The following is an 18,844-nucleotide window of genomic DNA, read 5'->3' as shown; positions in this document are numbered from 1 at the left end:
CAGATTTTGAGTCAAAGTGGGCAGCATTTCAAGTTGTTTGCCGTTCGCTGCCAACATCGGCAAGGTACAGTTCTCTTCTTCTTTCCATTGTACGCGCTAACTCTGGTTGTTTGGCAGCCCTGGTGACTGTACGCGAACGAACGAGTTCAAGACTCTCAAGAAGCAGGGTCCAAAAATCCTTGCCTTCTTAGTTTTCAAGCTCACAACAGACGTTGATTATAACTCATACGGAGTATTTCTATGTAAGTCTCTTATTCTTATTCTGGGTACGACCACGTCACTCACCCAGCTCAGTCAACGCTTTAGTAAACGACCCCGAGCACCGCAGGATTCCAGATAATGACCTCATTTCAAAAGGGGTCCTCCAGCGATATGCGAATCAGATTGTTGAGCTCAGTTTCCAACGTAACAAGGTCTATGAAGAGCTTGTTAAGGCATGGAAAGAGCATTGTGCAGAGTTCAAATTGCTCCTCAGCAGGGGCGTGTGTTGCGCTGGCGACGAATATTGGGACCTACTTGAGGTCGGACCAGCCTTCATCCCTCATTTAATGGTGGAATACTCCCATGACCGAGGCGGATACTGGTACGAGCTTATCCACGAAATTATTCATGGCCGCACAACGGATGCGTACGCAATTTTTGAGAGGGATAAATGGTTTGATGTTTGGTGCGAGTTCCTAAACGGGGGCGAATACGAGCAGGCACCAAAGTATATTCCTAATGAATGGGATATTTACTTTAACAGTGCTGGTAAGAAGACGGGTCCTCAGCTACGTGAGTATTTCAGGCAGTCTGGTAGGTAATAACGACGCCAACGTTGTGTATTTGCGCAATACAGTTCTACGCAGTTTACCTATCAAATCAATCCGTTGTTATTTCAAGTAGAGCCGCAGGCATGCTCTGCTGTGTGGGATATGTGGCACTCTGGCCATCCAGCTTGGCCAGCTTTCCGGTCTGGGGGTTACGATGTGGAGACACCAATGAAACAAAGAAGGCATCTTTGGAGTTCTATCGTATATTATCACAAGCCTAGGGTCAGGGCTGGTGGAACTCATTGGTTTAGAATCTTTCATGCCGAAGCGCCGAGACGACCTGTTCGGGAGGCCGTATCCGTTACCGGGGACAGCGACACAGGCATTACAGCAACGGCAACAACAACTACAGCAACAACAACTACAGCAACAACAACTACAGCAACAATAATAACAATAATCACAAATTACTAAACCTATCCGAATCATTGCTAATTTTGTCTCCTATCACATTCTCTGATTCGTCATTCTTCACAGTGTCTCCTGACGCCCTCTTTCCCATCATAAACAGACCGGTTTTGTATTCTCTCCTCTAGAATCCGGTCCAGCTTGCGTCGCTGCACAAGTGACTGCCAAACCAGAGAGCAAGTATTAGTACTAAACAGTCTGTCCATGTCTTCGAGGGAGCGTCCCTTTGTCTCTGGGACGAAGAAAAAGGCCCAGAAGCCCATAAGTACCATGAGCGCACCGAAAAGCAAGTAGGTACCGTATCCTAGCGAGGTTATCATGTACGGAGTAGTTCGCGACACCAAGAAGCTCCAGAACCATTGATCCGCAGTCGTGATAGCTGTGCAAAGCATACGAATATCTATTTCGACATTCTTAGAGAAACCCTTTTTTTTCCTTTCATGCTAGAAGAAATACATACCGATTGGAAAAATTTCAGAACAATAGACCCAAGTAATGCCTTGCCACGTCGCGCAGTAGATCAATCCGTAGAGATAGACACACACTAGAAACGTTAGCTCCATGACTCGAGACGCGTCCCTGGAGAGTGTGAACTATACCCATAGCAAGATATCCCCATCCATTTCGATCAACGTTTCCGGCAGCCGCATTGTCGGCAGGGTCGGCCTTCATCACGTATCCGCCAATGTACCACATGGGGAACGATCCCACAAAGGCGCCCCAGATGAGACCCTTCCTACGTCCAAGCCTCTCCACGAGCCACACTGAAAAGATGACCATTCCAACGGTTTTGGCAATGCCGTAGAATCCAGTCGCAAAAAGCTTTGTTTCGGTGCCCTGGATCCCAAGTGTTTCGAAGATACGAGGAGAGTCTAGAAAGTGGTGAGCGAGAGAAGGGATGCCGGATTGAAGGCGTGGAACGAACAGTATGTAATGATATTCACGCCAGTCAGATTCTGGCAAGCCATAAGGAGCAACCCGATGCAGATTCGGTTACGTACCCCACGCTGCAGCAAGCGCTTGAGACTTTCTCGGAAGGTCATGCGGTTGGCAGTGCGCTCCTCAATCTGCTGGCGAATTTCAGATAATTCATCACGGACGTATTCGGTATTGCCTGCAAGGCCGCGGAGATCAGCAAGGACCCCTTCGGCCTCCTCCCATCGATCTTGGCGAGCCAGCCACCTGGGAGACTCCGGACAGAACAACATGCCGACGCAGAGCAATGCGCCAGGTACAAGTTGCAACCCTAGAGGCACGATCCATTGCGCGTCATTTGCATTGTTGATCGTACGGTTGGACGCATAATTAATCTGACATCCCGTTAGTTGTATGGCATATGCAGCTTATCCATGGCCCTGTCGTAGGCCCCGTTACCCACCCAGAAGCCCAGCATACCACCACCCTGTGAAGCAATCTCAAATATGCCAATGAGTCTGCCTCGGATGGAGGGTGGCGAGACTTCGGCAATGTAGACGGGCACGATGAGGGAAGCGGCGCCGATGCCTAATCCTGCGACAGCACGGCCGGTAATCAACAGAGCTAGGATACCTTGAGCTGCGGTCATGAGACTACCGCCAACGATAAATACAGCAGCCGCTAAAAATACAGTCTTCTTGCGCCCATATTTCTCAGCAAGGGGGAAAGTAAGTAATGAGCCGAAGAAGCAGCCAGCTTGAAAGGTGGAGACTATGTTTCCTTGGAGAGTGTCGCGTTCTTTGCCAGTCTTTCCAAGCAGACCAAAGTCTCGTCTGAATGAGTCTAGTGCCATTGTACCTCCAATGACGGAGGTATCGTATCCCACTTCAATGCTCATTTATTAGCAAACGAAGCAAGTGTTCCTTCCCTTCGACACCGCTTGTGCGAATCTCTTACTTGCAATGGCAGACATTGAGGCAATCACGGCAATGAGGTGGATCCGCCAGTTACGGACCTCATCGGGATCGTTGTTCCCTCCAGCATGAAGACCCATCCTGAAAGCAGTCGATTTAATGGGGATGCGGCTCTGCCGCTCGGCGCTCGTTGGATGCTGATAATTATACCCTTGACAGCAGACTTGACACAAGGGTGTTACGGAGTATTCGTATCCGTACCTTGGGGCGCTATGCAAGTCTTACTGATACGAGGAGTCATTTGGAAAACTCAGGGTTTTACTACATGGCTAACGCAGCCGGGGAGTGATGAACTGATATAGCGAGGGACTATTGACGGATGATGACCGAGACGGTGTGTTGCACAGAGCAGTCACCACCAGCGCCCTGCCGAATTTAAGGTTGTAATTAGAGTTGTATCGGCATTGAGAAACAGACGACCTCTGATGGGCTAATTTTAGCCAACCTGGCGAGTAGTGGGCTCGTAGGCGGCGGGCTGGCCAGCACTGCCTTTTCATTGGCGTGGAAAACAGTCTCGACCAGGGAGTCAGAGTGGTAGTCGAAAGCTCATCAGCAAGAGATGCGCACTTGCTCATGTGCGGAGGTTGATCCAGCCATGTGAGAGTAAAAGAGGCCGCCAGCCGATGCCCGTCCGGGGCGGGGGTGGTCTTGATCTATCAATGTTCCCCGGCTGCACTGCCACCCCCGCATACTCGCTAAATATGAGCCTTCCACTTAACATGTTGATTAAGTAACTAGTATCAGTACGCTAACGTCTGCGAGACGAGGCCTGTCTTCAATTACATGTTTCTATGGCCGCAGGCACGATGTTACCATTTGAGCCACACTCTCCCACTGTATACATCTTCAACGCAACAGGAACCTAGAGCTACTAATGCCAACGGTACCTGCAACCTAAAAAGTTCTCCAGCTCAAAGCATAGCGTAGGCAGTCGTGCCGGATTCGCATCTCCAAGAGCTTCCTGCATAAGACGTGTAACTAGAGAGAGCCTGACGCACATTGTGCTGTTTTTTTGTTATCATGGCACTGCTGATTGCCCAGGGCGCCACCGGGACGCCACCGGACAGCGTCGGGCAGTAAAACCACTGCCGGCGCGGCAGCCTAAGCAAACTAAATTGTGCCAAGGAATGGCGATGGCGATGATATTCTGCGGTAAGAACCACGACGCAATGTTCATCTCAATACGCTGTTCTTGACATGGGCTACTTTTATACCAAGATTCCTAGTTGGCCGACCCAAGTCTTCGCTCATGAAGACTCGTGAGTGATGTTACGAGTACCAGAAAGCACAGTCACGTCTGTAGAAACCAATAGACAGCGGCTCGTTGAAAATCCCGCGACTCTTGAAGATATATAGTCGCTGCCAATCCCATGTCAGCTTGCTTCCCCACAGTACCGATTTAGAGGTTTATTTTTACGACGTGGCCATGGTTGTTTGTTTCAACGGTGCCATAACCCCCTGTTATCGGATGATATGATTTGTACAGTTCCCTCTTGTAATCTACTAAGATCAGTAAGTGCTCTCTGCAGACTCTGCAAGCCAAGAGACTGGTACAGTCAATCATTCATGCCAATACAAAATACATTCATCTCTCAAAGTCTTGGTAGTATATACACAGCTACTATGCGTGCATCTTGAAAGCTAACTGAAAGCACTGTCTTCTGCACTGCCGAAAATTAATTCTTAATCCAACACCAACTTGAGTACAGTCGCTCAACAGGTTTCCCTGAAAAGGAAATCAGCCTACTGCTGCTGCTTTAGCTGTCAATACTTGAACCCTAACCCTGGTGGCTGATATAGTGGCTTTGTCAGTGGACCATAGGGGCACTTCTGACTTGACCCTGGCAAAGTTAAAGCGGCGTATTTCGATGGCCCTATTTTGGTTACTTCCCTTTTTTAACTGATAACTCGCTGTTATCCCCAGTTTGTTCTGCTAATAAACAGCGGAGCAGAGCGCCCTCCGCTAACTAACTGGTCATCACCTCCCAAACATTGAGCAACATTGCGCCTATGGCGACCAGAGTTGCCTCTTCAAGCCATCATGCCTAAACATCGGCCGCGATCCAGCCGCTCCGTGACGGGCTGTCTCACCTGTCGACGCCGCAAGGTCAAATGTACCTCCCAAGTCACGCCGTGTGATCCGTGCCGCCGCCTCAAGTTATCGTGCAATTCGTCTTTTGACCAGAATTTCAAGACATGGGAGTCTACAAATCTGAGAAATGATGGACAGTTTACCCAAGAGGATGCAAGGCGGAGCAATGCCGTAGAGGAGCCAATTGCAGGGCCGAGTCGCCGTACGAGTAGAACCACAACCGCGACAGTTCTCGGACACGAGCTAGGTGCCGGTGCAGGAGAACCTGGTGAAGGAGCTGCGCAGAGTGTCATGGCAGCCAGAGATACGAACAAAGAGAGTACATTGGACAATGATCCCTTTGGTCTGCTGGGCTTCATCTTCTCAGACCTGACCGACGAAATGATACCGGTGGACTTCAGCACACCAGGAAACATCGATACTTTTGATGATGCTGACTGGACTGTCCAGAGGCCTTGCATACCTGGCCCATATGATGCAGGACGAGTCATCTCTTGCGGTGAAACATTTCTTCAGGACGCCACTGGCAACGTATCAGCGGCACCCTCTCGCGACTCAGCGGGGCAGGCAACGTCCGGCACCATTACCGGACCACCTTTGGATCCGACGACCAGCCAAACTCTGTCCCGCGTGCCGGAGCTCATGTCAACTAAGCGGTCTATCTACACATGCTTCCACTACCTCACGCGTTCTGCTCAAGCCGTTCCAGATTCGCCGCTCTGCCACGCTATCATCGGATGGGTATACGCCTACCTTGGCCGATTCGCTGTTGACAGGTTGACTTCGTCTCGCGAAGAGTACTACAAGGCTGCCTCAAATGCAATCGCAGTCTTGGTGACAGATCTTATGGTACAACCCACCCCTGAGTTACGGAGAAGAATAAACACATCAGAGCAACTATCGTCATACCTCTCTGCAACTTTTTTCCTGTGCCAGCACGACCTTGCCATGGGGAGCTATACTTCATTTATAAACCGCATTGCCGAGGCAAAATTGGTTTTTCAGCACCATTGGGCCGATCGCACGCTCCCTGGGCCGGTAGAGTCCCGCATTGTGATATGGCTTGGCTTCCTGGAGCTGCGCTTTTTCTACCTCGGCGGTGAAAGGTATGCATGCACAGACGGCCAACAAGATTTCATGACTCTACTTGAAGAGACCAAGGCACTATCCGCACTGCGACGAGCACGCACGCAGAAGTCGGTGTTGAGCGAAATGTTTCCTGACAATTTGCCAAAAGAGGAGGACGAGGAGGACTTGCGGAAAGATCGATGCCGTGTCCAGTTTGACGAATTGATGTGTCATCTGGCCAGGATGAGAAGGTTTGCGTTATGGGATAGGGGCCAGGCAGCTCGCCAAGACGGAGACCCTGCGCTGCTGAAAGAACTGCGCGATGCCAAGGTCGAGGCACTGTATGCCCACCTGCGCAGATTGCAGGCGGTATGATTTCAGAATTCTCTAAATTAGTATCCCATCACACTGACAATGTATAGGAGTGCGAACTGGCCGTGCCGTCCAGCAAGACTTTGCCCTCGAGCGACGACAGCATCGACAGCATCACGTTCCACACCCTCTCCGTTCGTGCTCTCCGAGCAAGCACGGTAATAATGTTCAAACGTGTAACGGAAACAGCTTCTCGCACAGATTCTGAATGCCATGCCGCTGTCGCCGATATTTTGAGGATTGCAAGGCTTCTCCGCCAGGCCGATTACCTATGTTCTCCTCGTTCGACCATTTGGCCACTGCCACTGTACATTGCGGGTATCGAGACCACTGACAGCATCTACCAGGATTGGATACTCGATTACTTCAAAGATTTCACATCGTGGGGCGAGCACATGAAATTGGCAGCTGACGAATTGCGGTGCGTCATGTCACTGCAAGAAAAGACTAGCATCAGAGCACCCCTAGCTCGGTGAACGAAGTAAAGCGATGGAGGTAGTAGCAGCGACTAAGGTCACATAATTTCAGGCCATTATCGACAGCAATGCAGCACTATGTATTTGAGAACACTGGTGGAGGCACGTCAGGCGCCTCTGATTCATGAATATTTTCAAGTTTATTCGGAACTTCTATGGGTTGCCCACCACAAATCTCTTTTGATTACAGTACTGGCCCCATCATACCTTACGGTGTCTCGGGGCGGTTGATGTCTTCTACTGCAGCAAGCTTCCCAGATTTGGATCCCAGGCCCTTCATCGAGAACGGCCCGCTCAACTGGAACGTTTGGAACGTGCCTTGGCAGGGAGGACCCTTGCAGACCGTGATGCTTCGCCGTGTCAGGTTGTACGTGACGGAAGCGACCGTCGCTGAGCCGGTGCGGAACGGATATCCAGGCAGCTGACCGATGACGGCGTCTGGCGAGCGATCAGGGTGACAGCACAAGGATTCTGGAAAGCTCAGGTGATCGGAGAATGCCCTTTGCAACTGCTCGACTGTCACGAGGCCATTTTTGTACGGCCGAATGTTCTGCTCCAGTCGTTGTCGGCGAAACCAGCTGCTCCCGCCAGGATACCGGCACTTGGTGTCAGTTCGAGCCTGGAACGAGACGTCTGTGAAGTGATTGGAGTGGATGAGGTAGTGGTCGTCAAGGTTGCTGTACACCTTGTACTCTCGAGTCGGCGTGATCTCGAAGCACATGCCGAACCCATCGGCAGTCGCGACGGTAAGGTTGTTGGAGACATGCCGGGGGAAGTTGTAGATGGCCGTTGTGGCCTCTGCGAAATGGGCTGATTCGAGGACCATGCGCCGCAGCATCGAGATGGGCATGACAGGCTTGGGATCCGACACATTCGGGCAGTAGTCCTCCGTGGACATTAGCGAATTGGCCGTGACACCCATGCCCAGCGAATTGATGCCGGAGCGGCCCAATTGGCCCGCCTCAGTGACGAGAAAGAGGGAGGGTTTGGCTTCCGATACGTCTGGGTGGACCTCCAAGTAGATAATGGCATCATCAAGCCAAAGACGCGCAGACATGTCCCAATTCTGGGCGTTGAGAACGTCACCAGAGGCGGTAGCCTCTTCGAAGAAGATGGCGCTGGTGCACTCGTTGGCGATGTCGTCTTTTTCCAGGCTGATACCATTAACACCCTCAACACCATTGGTCACGGGAGCTTTTTCCTCCTCCTCGTTCAGTCGAGCGAGATCATAGCGCGCATTCAATAGCACGATGTCTTCTAATGAAACCTCCGCTCCATCTGCAATGCCACGCATCTCCTCGAGTCCAGCCGGATAATGGGCTTTGATGTTTGGAATGTAAATCTCCCTGATAATCTTTTCCATAGTTTCCCTGATTCGGCATCAGCTGGATACTTTAGCAACCAAGGCTTCTACACGCATCTGACTCACAATTTGGCTAGCTTGCCTGGTGTCTTGTAGTACGCAACATTGTCGCGAACCTTCTGCGCCGCCTGTCGGCCGTGAGCCAAGCCACGTTCATAGGGTAGACCAGCAGCGACGACGTGCTGGTAATAGGGGCTCGGAATCTTAGTGGCTGTCATGTTGAGCTACAGGAGAGTGACTTGGATTCCTTCTGTAAGTGTCTTGCTCAGTGCCGTGAACACTCGGCAGAGGGCGTCCTCAGCACGGTTCAAATAGTGTCGGCTCGACAAGGTATGGACCACAAAAGACTCCAATGCGGAAATATTGGCGATGATGCATTATCAGTACTTACGAACAACTTCAAGTCATCCGGCCCCGCCCGGTGGCCCGCCGACCAACCACTTTGGGGCACTACAAGGGCCAGGAACTTGTTCGTGAACGCGGCAGACCCGTTTCATGGTGGGATTCGAAAAGAGGGCGCCGGCAAAAAGACCAAATAGAGCAAAGCTCAGTCACCAAAGCCACTGGGCGACGGTGAATAGGGCGAATGATGGTGCCTGTCGTCGGCAATGAGCCCCGAATAGGCAGTATTGGCGACGGCCGTGCCAATATGGCCCACCCCCGCGAAGCACCCCAGCCCCGACTGCGGAGAGACCTGGGGTAAACCGTTGGGGTACACCAGTTAGAGTATAATTGCAAGTGTTGCAATATGTAAAGTATAAAGTCCGTGGAAGGGCTGTGAATTTGAGTTGGATACCACCATTTTGTTGCACATTTCTCCTGTTTCGGCTACATCACATTATGGCTGTCAAAGATCAACCTGCGCACCATGCTGAGCATCATGAAGTGGACTTTGTCAAAGGCCTCGATTATTCTGATCAAAACCAAGATGATGCCAGTAAGTTCATTGGACAGCTTGGCGGTATTACCGAATACTCTGCACAAGAGGCAAATCGTGTCAGGTGGAAACTGGACCTCATCTTACTCCCCATGGTACAACCCCAGACTACCCTGTACATGGCACGTCGTCGCTGACTCTCAGTAGATGACAATCACCTATCTTCTATCCTTCATGGACAAGGTTGCACTTAGCCAAGCCTCAATATTTGGCATTTTGAAAGATGATGTTCGTGAAACTTGTCATCATTCCCTGGCTGTCGGTGACCGCCACTGACACAGCGACTACAGCATCTCAGCGGAGCCGACTACAGCTGGGCCAGCGCCATCTTTTACTTTGGCTACCTCGTCGCCCAGTACCCTTGCGCCCTTCTCATGCAGAAGCTGCCCATCGGTCGCTATTTCGGCGTCATGATTGTGGGCTGGGGCGTCGCGACGACGGCGCAGGCCGCCACCACGTCCTTTGCCTCACTGGCCACCTGCCGCTTCTTCCTCGGCGCCTTTGAGACGTGCATATCGCCCGTTCTGACCATCCTCGTGGGCCAGTACTGGACGCGCAGGGAGCACCCGATGCGCGCCACGGCGTGGTGGGCGGGTGCTGGAATTGGCGGGTTCGTCGCTGATGGCATCACGTATGCTGTCTCGGGTGGGAGCTTCGATGGCGGCCGCTACGCGACGTGGCAGGTTAGTTGCAAAGCCCGATGGCTTTTTCATAGGGAAATTATGCTGATGTTATGCTCAAGCTCATCTTTCTCATCTTTGGACCCATCTCCATTGCATGGGGGGTCGTTCTGTTCTTCGCACTGCCTACCTCGCCCATGACGGCGTGGTTTTTGACGGAGCGCGAGAGAGAAGTGGCCGTTCTTCGAGTAAGCATCACATATCAGACTACATTTTGAGAGTTTTCTGAACAATCTAGGTTATTGAGAATCACACGGGTATTGAGAATCGCAAGTACAAAGGCTATCAGGTCAAGGAGGCGCTCCTAGACCCCCAGGTTTGGATGCTGTGCGCCAACAGCTTCTTGCAGTGCATCCCTGGGGGCGGCCTCACGGCGGTAAGCCCATTCGAAGTGGCCTACCTTTTGGTTCGGGATCATTACTAATATACCAGATAGTTTGGAAAAATCGTCATCACGGGGCTTGGGTACAGCGATCGCCAAGCCGTCATTATGTCCTTTCCTTGCGACGCAGTTCAGCTGTTCTCCGTCGTCACTGCTGGTGCAATTGCTCAAGCGATTCCCAATGTTAGGATCGCGACAATGATTCTGACAAACATTGTCGTCTTGATTGGAAGCGTTCTCGTGGAGAGTAAGTTGTAACTTTGAGATATGCAGATTGCCAAGAACTGACGTCGTTTGTGATAGAACTACCCGCGCACCAGTCACTTGGACCGATGTTCAGTGAGTGACGCTCGAACTACCACATGTCAACTTCATTAACCAGTTTGATAGTTTTATACGTCAACACTGTTCCGTACATTATGTGCATGAGTCTTGTTGCCTCAAACATTGGCGGTTTCACGAAGAAAGCCACCACAGCTGTAAGTCTATCTAGACCGCAGGCAAGCACCCGGGCATACTGATCATTATTACAGGTCATGATGTTCATGTCTTACAGCATCGGCCAAATCGCGGCCCCGCACTTTTTTCTTGCAAAGGAGAAACCGAGATATCCCACCGGATTTCGTGCCTTTTACGTATCTCTGGCGCTCATGATCGCAATCGAACTTGTCATGCTGTAAATTTCATCAGTTTAAAATACCTTCTACTAATGGTTCTTAGCTAATACTCTCAGGTTGTATCTGTGGAGGGCCAATGCTGAGAAAGAGACGACGAGGTCGGTGGCTCAGACTGCCCCAGCTGGATTGTCGGCCGACTGTAACGACCTTACAGATAAGGAGCATCCCGAGTTTCGCTACGTATTTTAGCAAACGACTGCATTGAACGACTGCATCATACATTCCTTGTAATAAAACTTGTGGTTGCTGCTGAGCTATCTACCACTCCTGTCGTTATAATCCTTGCTGCCAGCCCTACTACCACTATTGTTACAAGTTGCGCCAGCTCAGATTCGAAGCCACTGATAAGCGGTGGAGCGCCACCTTCCAATTTTTGTAAACAGAAAAACTCTATTCGAATGAAAAATCGGTTTGTGGCTGTCGATTTTCTTCCTTTTTTTCCCACGGCCTGTCGGCCTGTCACTGTGGCTTAGAGCGAGCTAAGGACGGCAGCGTTCCTTCCAAAGTCATCATCCATTACTTCCATCCACCTGACATTGTCTTGCCACTTTCCATGAAATGCGAGCAGAAGGACAAGAAAAGAAAAGAAAATATCTTTTGTGCTTACTGAATCAATTGTGCAAGGTACTAGTAGTAGCCGCTGACGGTGGCCAACAGGTTCTCGGGAGCTTCCACTGGTCTGGGCAGCTGTAGGCTGCTGATGGAAGACAGGGAGGTGTATCTACAAAGCATTCCAGCAGGATTAAAAAGCAGAATAATAGTGGTTTGATAGTCGAATGGCTGTCACTGTGAGCCTTACGAGGCGTATTGATGAGTAAAGTTTCATCTAGGTCTACGTATCACATGCAATGAGAATGTGGAAAGACAAAAAGAACCAGGTACCAGCTTGTACCTTAATCACATGCTGATAAGCACCATGAGAATCAATCAGAGTGTACTGTGGCTTTCTGTGGGCTGTTGGGCGTCGAAAGTTATTTTTATATTTTCGTACCTTTCGATGGCAGTCACGAGGCGGGCAATGTCTTGTCATGGCATACTATTCTCGACCACAGTATTCTAGCGTCCGAACTGATTTGTACAAGATTCTCCATCGGGTTGATTTTGACAAACTCAAAATGGAAACGCATCTGATCGAAGCCTGCTGTACAAAGAGGCCTCTACACTGGTAGGAACTTGAGCTGGGGACTGGATGCGTCAAACAGAAATCCTCCCTTGGCATCTTTCAAGGTTTTTTTCTTGTGCCTCATCAATTAGTAGCCCTTCCAGGGCTCAGCCCGTGTCTTTTCTCCAGATTCCAGCGTGGTGGCTTGCTCGTTGGACGCCATCGCAACGACGGCCCGTAGTACTACTGTGACCATGGCCAACATCAGCCTTGTAACATGTAGACGTTTGTATGAATCATACCAATAGACGCTAATCGTAAACTAGAAAAGTAATTTTATCTTCTATTCGCTTAAGGATACTTTACGGCCAAAGCCACCAAGACTATAAGGCCGTCAAAATTTGCTGCCCACTTACCACCGGACGCATAAAAACCAACCAACAGAATTCCAACTTTTCCTCGAAACCTCTCCTCCTATAAACCTGATATCGATTCCCCTACTTCTCTCGTCCAAAGAATCCCTTCAATCATTTATTCCTTGACCCCCTTCCGTTCTCAAAGTATAAGTGAGCCATTGGCTCCGTAGCGGTTGACGCTGATCTCGCCGAGATGCGGTATTCAACTGGCTCATCTTCGTCTGAGGCGGTAGCCTCAGGTGCGCCTGTGAGTCAAGCCTCACCAAACATTCCTTTTCTCGCCGTCTGCACCGTCTGCAGACAGGTCATCTGGTTCATCAAGCAGAATGGCCGCATCGACCCTCTGGGCGGTCATGTCTGCGATCCGCTCGCCAATCCCTATGCTCGCATCTCTTTCCCGCGAGCAGCCGATTTCCGGCTCTTTCATGACGCTCAGCTCAGGGCCGTCATGGAGATTCACAATTACCGCATGCGTGTAAGCTTTCAGGCAGGCGGCGGCTCCACGCAGAACCTGCCCGCCGTCCCGAAGCTCTACTGGGCCGGCTACCGCGCGCCGGAAGCCTCGCTGCGCGGTCCCAAGGTCACGAGCGTTGCCCGGAACAGCAAGAATCCTTTTGTGAGCGTCTGCGTCGTCTGCCACAAGGTGGTGTGGATGCACGCCGCCTTCCCGGGCGGAGACCAGCACTGGCACGCGCCCTTTGGCTTCAACCGGCTGCTCAACCTTTGGGCCAGCGCCCCCAACAACGGGACCGTGCCGGAGATTGAGCACCTGGCGGACAACTTGGAGCACATGAACATTTACTTCAAGCGCCTCTTCAAGGCGAGACCCGCTCTCCTGCAGCATTTTCGCATGCCCCCGCAAAAGTGCAACGGCTTCTACGCCCACAGCCGCGAACCGCACCCGTTCATGTGGCCGCGCGTCTCAGACCGGGCCGTCCAAGCCGCTGGCCCTCGGGACTTCTCCGGTGTGCACCTGCACATGTTCAAGCGGTTCGGCTCCGATGCGCACTTTACCGGCCTCGGCCCGGTTGCCGGACAGCCCCCCGACGTGGCAGGGTGGCCCGTGTGCGTTGGGTTCAACCCGGACCAGCCCAGCGTGGACAGGTTCTGCTACGACATGAACCTCTTCTTTTGCCAGCTCGCATCTCGGTCTCACTTTGCGCATTGGCACGACGCCGCTCCGGCCCCAGCGAGTCGGCAGCTCTCGAACGGCCAGGACCGGGCATCTCTGCTGCCGCAAGAGCACCTTGCGCTGATGGAATCTTGCGACTTCCCACCGTCGGTAACGAAGCGGGGTCCACTATACCAGACCGCTCACGGCCGAATGTTGTGCGACTGTGCCGGGCATCTGTGCCGAAATGATATTGTCTTCGACATGTCGGGTCCGGCGGTTGCCGGCCCACCTATCTATGTCGGCCGCGTGAGACCGATTCGAGGGCAGCAGCTGCCTTCTGGCAGTGCATATCGTTTTTGCGGTTATTGAACAAGGGCGGCGATTTTTGCCTTGCCAGTCTTCAAGTTCGTATTGATTCCAATCATGGTTTGTTGTGTATCGCTGACATCATTCGCAGCTTTAGGTGCCGCGAAAGGAGGAAGACTTCAGACAGATGTGACTAAGGCGTCGGTACAGAATTGGCTGGTGTGATGGTAACGATGGGTAGAATAATAGATTTCCTTTTGCGCCGTAGTCTACATAAACTCCTAATTTTAGTGCCTCCCAAATTCCCAGGTGTGTTTAGTCTCCGCTTGCTACACAAAAACAAAAGTCCTTTACCAAGCCCAGAGAACCTTGTGGTACAGCGTCCTCGGTCCCAGGCGCTCAAACTCAAACGGTGTGATCCACGAGTCGTTGGCCGGGAGCTTGGCGAAGACGCTGGCGCCTTTCCATGAGACGACCTGCTCGTCCATGTCCTTGGCGCTACGACTCACGAGGATGCGCTCTGTCAGGTCCGGCCGGCGCGCCTTGAGTTTCTCCTCGAGCACGACGGTAAATTGAGGGATCTTGGCACCACCGCCAATGACCATGATGCTTCCGAGCAGGTCGCGAAGCTTTTTCTCGTCGCCCTTGGCAGCGTTTTGGATGCTGGTAAGGATGGAGATGTCGAGCGGCGCCACGGGCAGCACGGCATCGCGCTCGTCGGCGATATCCTCAGCGCTGCGCTCCTGCGACTCAACGAACATCCCGGCGGGCGCCTGCGAGGAGGCGGGGACTGGTGTGCCGGCAGCGCGAGAGCCGCTGGGGGCAGGACTGTCGCCATTAATGTCCTTGCCGGCGCCAAAGATGAAGGGTGCAGGTGTGCCCGAACCTTCAGGAGCAGGTGAGCCAGCGTGCGAGGCCATGGGTGTGCCGTTGGCATCGCTCTTGAAGCTGAAACCTGGGCGCTCCTTCATGGGTGTGGAAACCTCCTGCGACTGACTCTCGGTGGAGAGAAGGGATGGCTGGACAAGGGCGAGGATAGCGAGCTGCGCGGCCGAGGTAGGGTCGTCCGGCATATCCACCTCATAGGAGTTGTAGGAGCGCTCAATCAGCTTCCGTCTTCCGCGAAGCTTGGTGCTGTTATCGAAGATGGAGGGGTCGAAGACGCCCATCGGCGAGAGAATGACCTCGTCATAAGTCTTGAATGCGTACTTTCGGGTGGGCTCGTTAGGAGCCCGCACGTGGAAATTGTAGAGTTGCACGGAGATTTCAGCCTGCGACATTGTACAGTGCTTGACCTTGAGCTCCTCGGCAAGCAGAAAGTCGGATCGCTTTTGCAGGTTGATCTCTTGGTAGGGGAAGTTGTCGTACAACATCATCTTGATGAATGTGTCTGTCATATCGTAGCCGCCGTACTTGAGGTTGATGCGTGAGTCTTCAATGCAAAGACCGTCCTCCACACAAGTTACGGACGTCTTTTGAGCGCCGACATCGACGACGCAGGCTTGCGTATACCCGGCGCCGAACGTAGCCGCCATACTCTCCTGGACAAAGCAGACTTTACTAAATTCAAACCATGTCATGCAGGAATGCAGGATTTGCTCGACGTACTTCTTGTCGTAAAGATCGGGGATGATAAAGACACAGCTGTACTGCTGCCACTCGCTGTTCGTTCTGAGGCCAAGTTCCTGTCGAAGTGCCTTGTCGAGTAGCGTTTCAAAGTCGTCGTACAGGTGCTCCTGGCTCGCGTATCCGTCTTCGTTCCACCAGCCGTGCTGAAGAGGCCACCAGACTTTGAACTTGGGTTCCGAGTCGTCGGGAACGCGTAGCGCCTCGTGGCCGATGAAGCATTCGGCCTCAAAATCGGTCTTTTTCAGTTTTTTGACGTCGGTCCATTCTACCTCGAGCGGGTCGTTGTGTTGCTGTATAATTTCGGGTTCCGTTCGTCGGTTAAAGGTTTGTACCAGCTCTTTCGAGTTGGGCAGCACCTTTCGCTTGTTGGCGCGCATCTCAACCTTGAGATCGGCGCACATTTTCTGGTACTTCTTGGACCAGTCCTCGCCGTACTGCTGCTCCGTCGTCTTGCCCTCAAAATGGCGTCGAGGCAGGGCCTCGAACATGTCAGACTCGGTCCGTGCAAACTTGGTGGCGAGAGCGGTCGGGATTGTCTTGGGCAGGGCATCACTGGCAAAGCCAATCCGTAGATTTTGGCTACCTGGGTGGATGACGATGATGCGCGAGGGATCGGTAGCGGCGGAGGGTGTCGCTGCGCCGTCCTCGTCATCGGCTAGGTTGGGTACAGGAAGCGGAAGTTCGCCATTCGCGGGCTTGGATAGGAGGCGGTCGCGGTCACGCGCGCTCTGGACGAGCTTATCGCGTGTGGCATCATTTTGGAGGCGCAGGGCTAAGATCTGATCATCTCGTTTCATGTAATCTCTGCAACATGGTCAGCTCTGCGGCGCACAAGCTTCAGCGACTTGCATACGTATAATAGTTCTTTTGATTGATGGGCGTCACGTCCGGCCAAGTGGTTAGCTTCATGCCATTGTCGGTTCGTTCAAGACCTAGAGCCGAGTCAGCAACTGCTTCATCACAAAATGCGCCGGGAGCGCGGAGCACCACGAACCCTCCCGCAGGAGAACCCTCTCCGAAACCTTTCCGACCATGTTGGACGACGCGCGCAATAGAATTGATGCAATGACGAGAAGGATTGGGAGTTTGTCGGCCAGGTCAACCGCGTCCGTGGTTCTTCATAGTATGGCCCTGGAGCGCACCCGAAACGGACTAGCGCAGCGGGTGCTGGAGTTTAGTTGATCCGCGCCAGCAAGCCAAGTCTGTTGGTCTTTGCTTCGAGTGACCTCATAAACTGACCAACACGCAGTTTGACTTGGATTTTCCAAACAGCGCAGTATGGTTGATGAAAACTTGAGAAAAAAAATCGTTTGGTAACGAGGATGTTTCAACTTTTCTTCGAATACTGCTGAGAATTCGCGCGTTTATATGAAATAATTTAGCGAGAGAAAAGTAATTGTAATTTATCAAATAATACTTAGTGTGCTCTATATATGTAACTGATTCTCGGAATATTTACCAACTAATCCCGAATACTGTTCCATCATCATTGCCTTGACAAAGTCGCTGGCGTTGAAAGGATTCAGTGTGTACTCCATATGTAACTAGGAATCTGCCTGCCTATATTCTCTACTTTTGTGAACTTTGATTGCAATGATAGATAGTTTCCTGACGACAATTCGACATGCATCCTGTAGAAGTTTACTGACTGTGCCCCAAATAATAATCTCACTATGATGTAGTATTGCGCATTATCCCCCATGTAACATGCACTGGCTGGTCTTGCTATTTCGATGCTGCTCTGCCAAGAGACTATGTTTTTCTGGGGGAAAGAACAGCTGGCACAATTAACAAATTGGGCGATCAGCGCAATAGTGACGAGTGACGATACTGCGCCGACAGCAAGATGGCAAGAATGAGAGGTTTTTTTCCCCCAACGATGATAAGTCGTGTCGCGCTCCATTCGAGCAGTTCCGATGTCACGGCCCGAGCAGTGGAATTGGCCACTATCAGCTGCCAGGCCTTGCCGCAGAACTCATCTTCTTACATGTGACATCAATATTTCGATGAACGGGGTGCATTTGCAAACGGATCCGGAGATTTCAGCTTCCTAGTTCGAAGCCTCTGCTGAATATCCGTGAAACATGGTATAGTTTGATATTTCCATGTACATCTAGCTGAAAACTATCATGCTCACCTTTTGGCCTTTTCAATTTGCATCTTTTCCTTTAGGGGGGTTTTCTTTAATCCTCCCATCAAGAAGTCTGTGGTCCCAACTCTCGTGCTCGGTCGCCGACACGAGCTTCCTTACAGCGCCGTCCACCTGGCCTAGCGACTCGAGACAGATGGCATTAGCGACAGAGAAGAACTGTAGCAAGCCCCGTCTGGAGAGCTGATGGGCGTCGATCCCTCCACAGAAGGACGGTGCTGTACCCTCGAGTTGCGTCAGTGCTCATCCAGCACCTACCTACGTAGTCCCAGCCTTGCCCACCGCGAATTCGTCAGGTTTGCACTCAACTTTACACCTCTACACCTGGCAGTCTCTCGAGAAGGCAACGGCCACATGTCAGATTCCAAGGTTACAAAACCACCAGCTGTGGCTCGTTCCATGCGACATAGTCTCTATGGCCACGGCTACTTTGACTGGCATAGATGTTGCAGCTCTAAGGACCCTGCGGAGTTGAATCAGCAACATGATGCTAGTTGACGAGACGACCGAGCATTGCCAGATCCAGAATGAAATGGCCGTAGCCATACCAGCAGCCCACCCTACACTGCGCGATAATACGTCTATTGCAGCCACGCCTACAACTTTGGCCTTCTGTCAGTGGGACTGATAAGAAATCGAGTCTCATTCGGCAGATCCTTCTCTTTTCAACAATTTCTTTCTCTTTTTCGATTACTCTCTTCTTTTCTTGTTGCCCTATCTCGTTTGCTTTTCCCATGCAGCTAGCTAAATTCCACAGTCCTTTGGCGATCCCCCGCCAACCAGCCACCAAGCAGGCAGCGACTTTTTGAGTTCCAGTCATCACCTGACGTAATGACTTGCCACACTGCAGCAACACCGCAGCTCAGCAACGTGCCATCTTTTCATCGTGAGTCTCATCGCCTGCGTCTTTGTCGCACAGCACCCGGGCACAATTTTTTTCTGTCATCAATTCGTCCCGCTACTCATCATTAC

At 51.7% G+C, this 18,844-nt stretch overlaps 6 protein-coding genes across 6 annotated transcripts; 3 read left to right on the top strand and 3 right to left on the bottom strand.

Annotated features, from left to right (window-relative positions):
* Positions 1-350: 350 nt before the first annotated feature.
* On the bottom strand, positions 351-3,189 carry V2A60_000632 (general substrate transporter; the record flags this gene model as incomplete). The annotated part of the gene is made up of 5 exons (XM_083252001.1): positions 351-415; positions 1,820-2,092; positions 2,146-2,530; positions 2,599-3,020; positions 3,093-3,189. 5 exons carry the CDS (start codon positions 3,187-3,189, stop codon positions 351-353), a joined length of 1,242 nt encoding a protein of 413 aa, XP_083108127.1.
* Positions 3,190-5,150: 1,961 nt separating this feature from the next.
* V2A60_000631 (Zn(II)2Cys6 transcription factor domain-containing protein) lies at positions 5,151-7,117 on the top strand (the record flags this gene model as incomplete). Its single annotated transcript, XM_083252000.1, has 2 exons — positions 5,151-6,638; positions 6,692-7,117. 2 exons carry the CDS (start codon positions 5,151-5,153, stop codon positions 7,115-7,117), a joined length of 1,914 nt encoding a protein of 637 aa, XP_083108126.1.
* Positions 7,118-7,325: 208 nt separating this feature from the next.
* Positions 7,326-8,698, bottom strand: V2A60_000630 (uncharacterized protein; the record flags this gene model as incomplete). Its single annotated transcript, XM_083251999.1, has 2 exons — positions 7,326-8,487; positions 8,547-8,698. The coding sequence occupies 2 exons, from the start codon at positions 8,696-8,698 to the stop codon at positions 7,326-7,328; spliced, it is 1,314 nt and encodes a 437-aa protein (XP_083108125.1).
* Positions 8,699-9,320: 622 nt separating this feature from the next.
* V2A60_000629 (uncharacterized protein) lies at positions 9,321-11,159 on the top strand (the record flags this gene model as incomplete). Its single annotated transcript, XM_083251998.1, has 9 exons — positions 9,321-9,512; positions 9,565-9,645; positions 9,708-10,100; positions 10,160-10,285; positions 10,336-10,473; positions 10,534-10,726; positions 10,783-10,818; positions 10,870-10,958; positions 11,013-11,159. 9 exons carry the CDS (start codon positions 9,321-9,323, stop codon positions 11,157-11,159), a joined length of 1,395 nt encoding a protein of 464 aa, XP_083108124.1.
* A 1,708-nt stretch (positions 11,160-12,867) lies between these two features.
* Positions 12,868-14,157, top strand: V2A60_000628 (uncharacterized protein; the record flags this gene model as incomplete). The annotated part of the gene is made up of 1 exon (XM_083251997.1): positions 12,868-14,157. The coding sequence occupies one exon, from the start codon at positions 12,868-12,870 to the stop codon at positions 14,155-14,157; it is 1,290 nt and encodes a 429-aa protein (XP_083108123.1).
* Positions 14,158-14,444: 287 nt separating this feature from the next.
* Positions 14,445-16,757, bottom strand: V2A60_000627 (uncharacterized protein; the record flags this gene model as incomplete). The annotated part of the gene is made up of 3 exons (XM_083251996.1): positions 14,445-16,527; positions 16,577-16,655; positions 16,718-16,757. 3 exons carry the CDS (start codon positions 16,755-16,757, stop codon positions 14,445-14,447), a joined length of 2,202 nt encoding a protein of 733 aa, XP_083108122.1.
* Positions 16,758-18,844: the final 2,087 nt, after the last annotated feature.

This window comes from Cordyceps javanica, chromosome 1 (genome assembly GCF_051103115.1).
Source record: "Cordyceps javanica chromosome 1, complete sequence".
Classification (NCBI taxonomy): Eukaryota; Fungi; Ascomycota; class Sordariomycetes; order Hypocreales; family Cordycipitaceae; genus Cordyceps; species Cordyceps javanica.
Note: the sequence above shows the minus strand (reverse complement) of the source record. Positions and strands in the feature narration are given on the sequence as shown.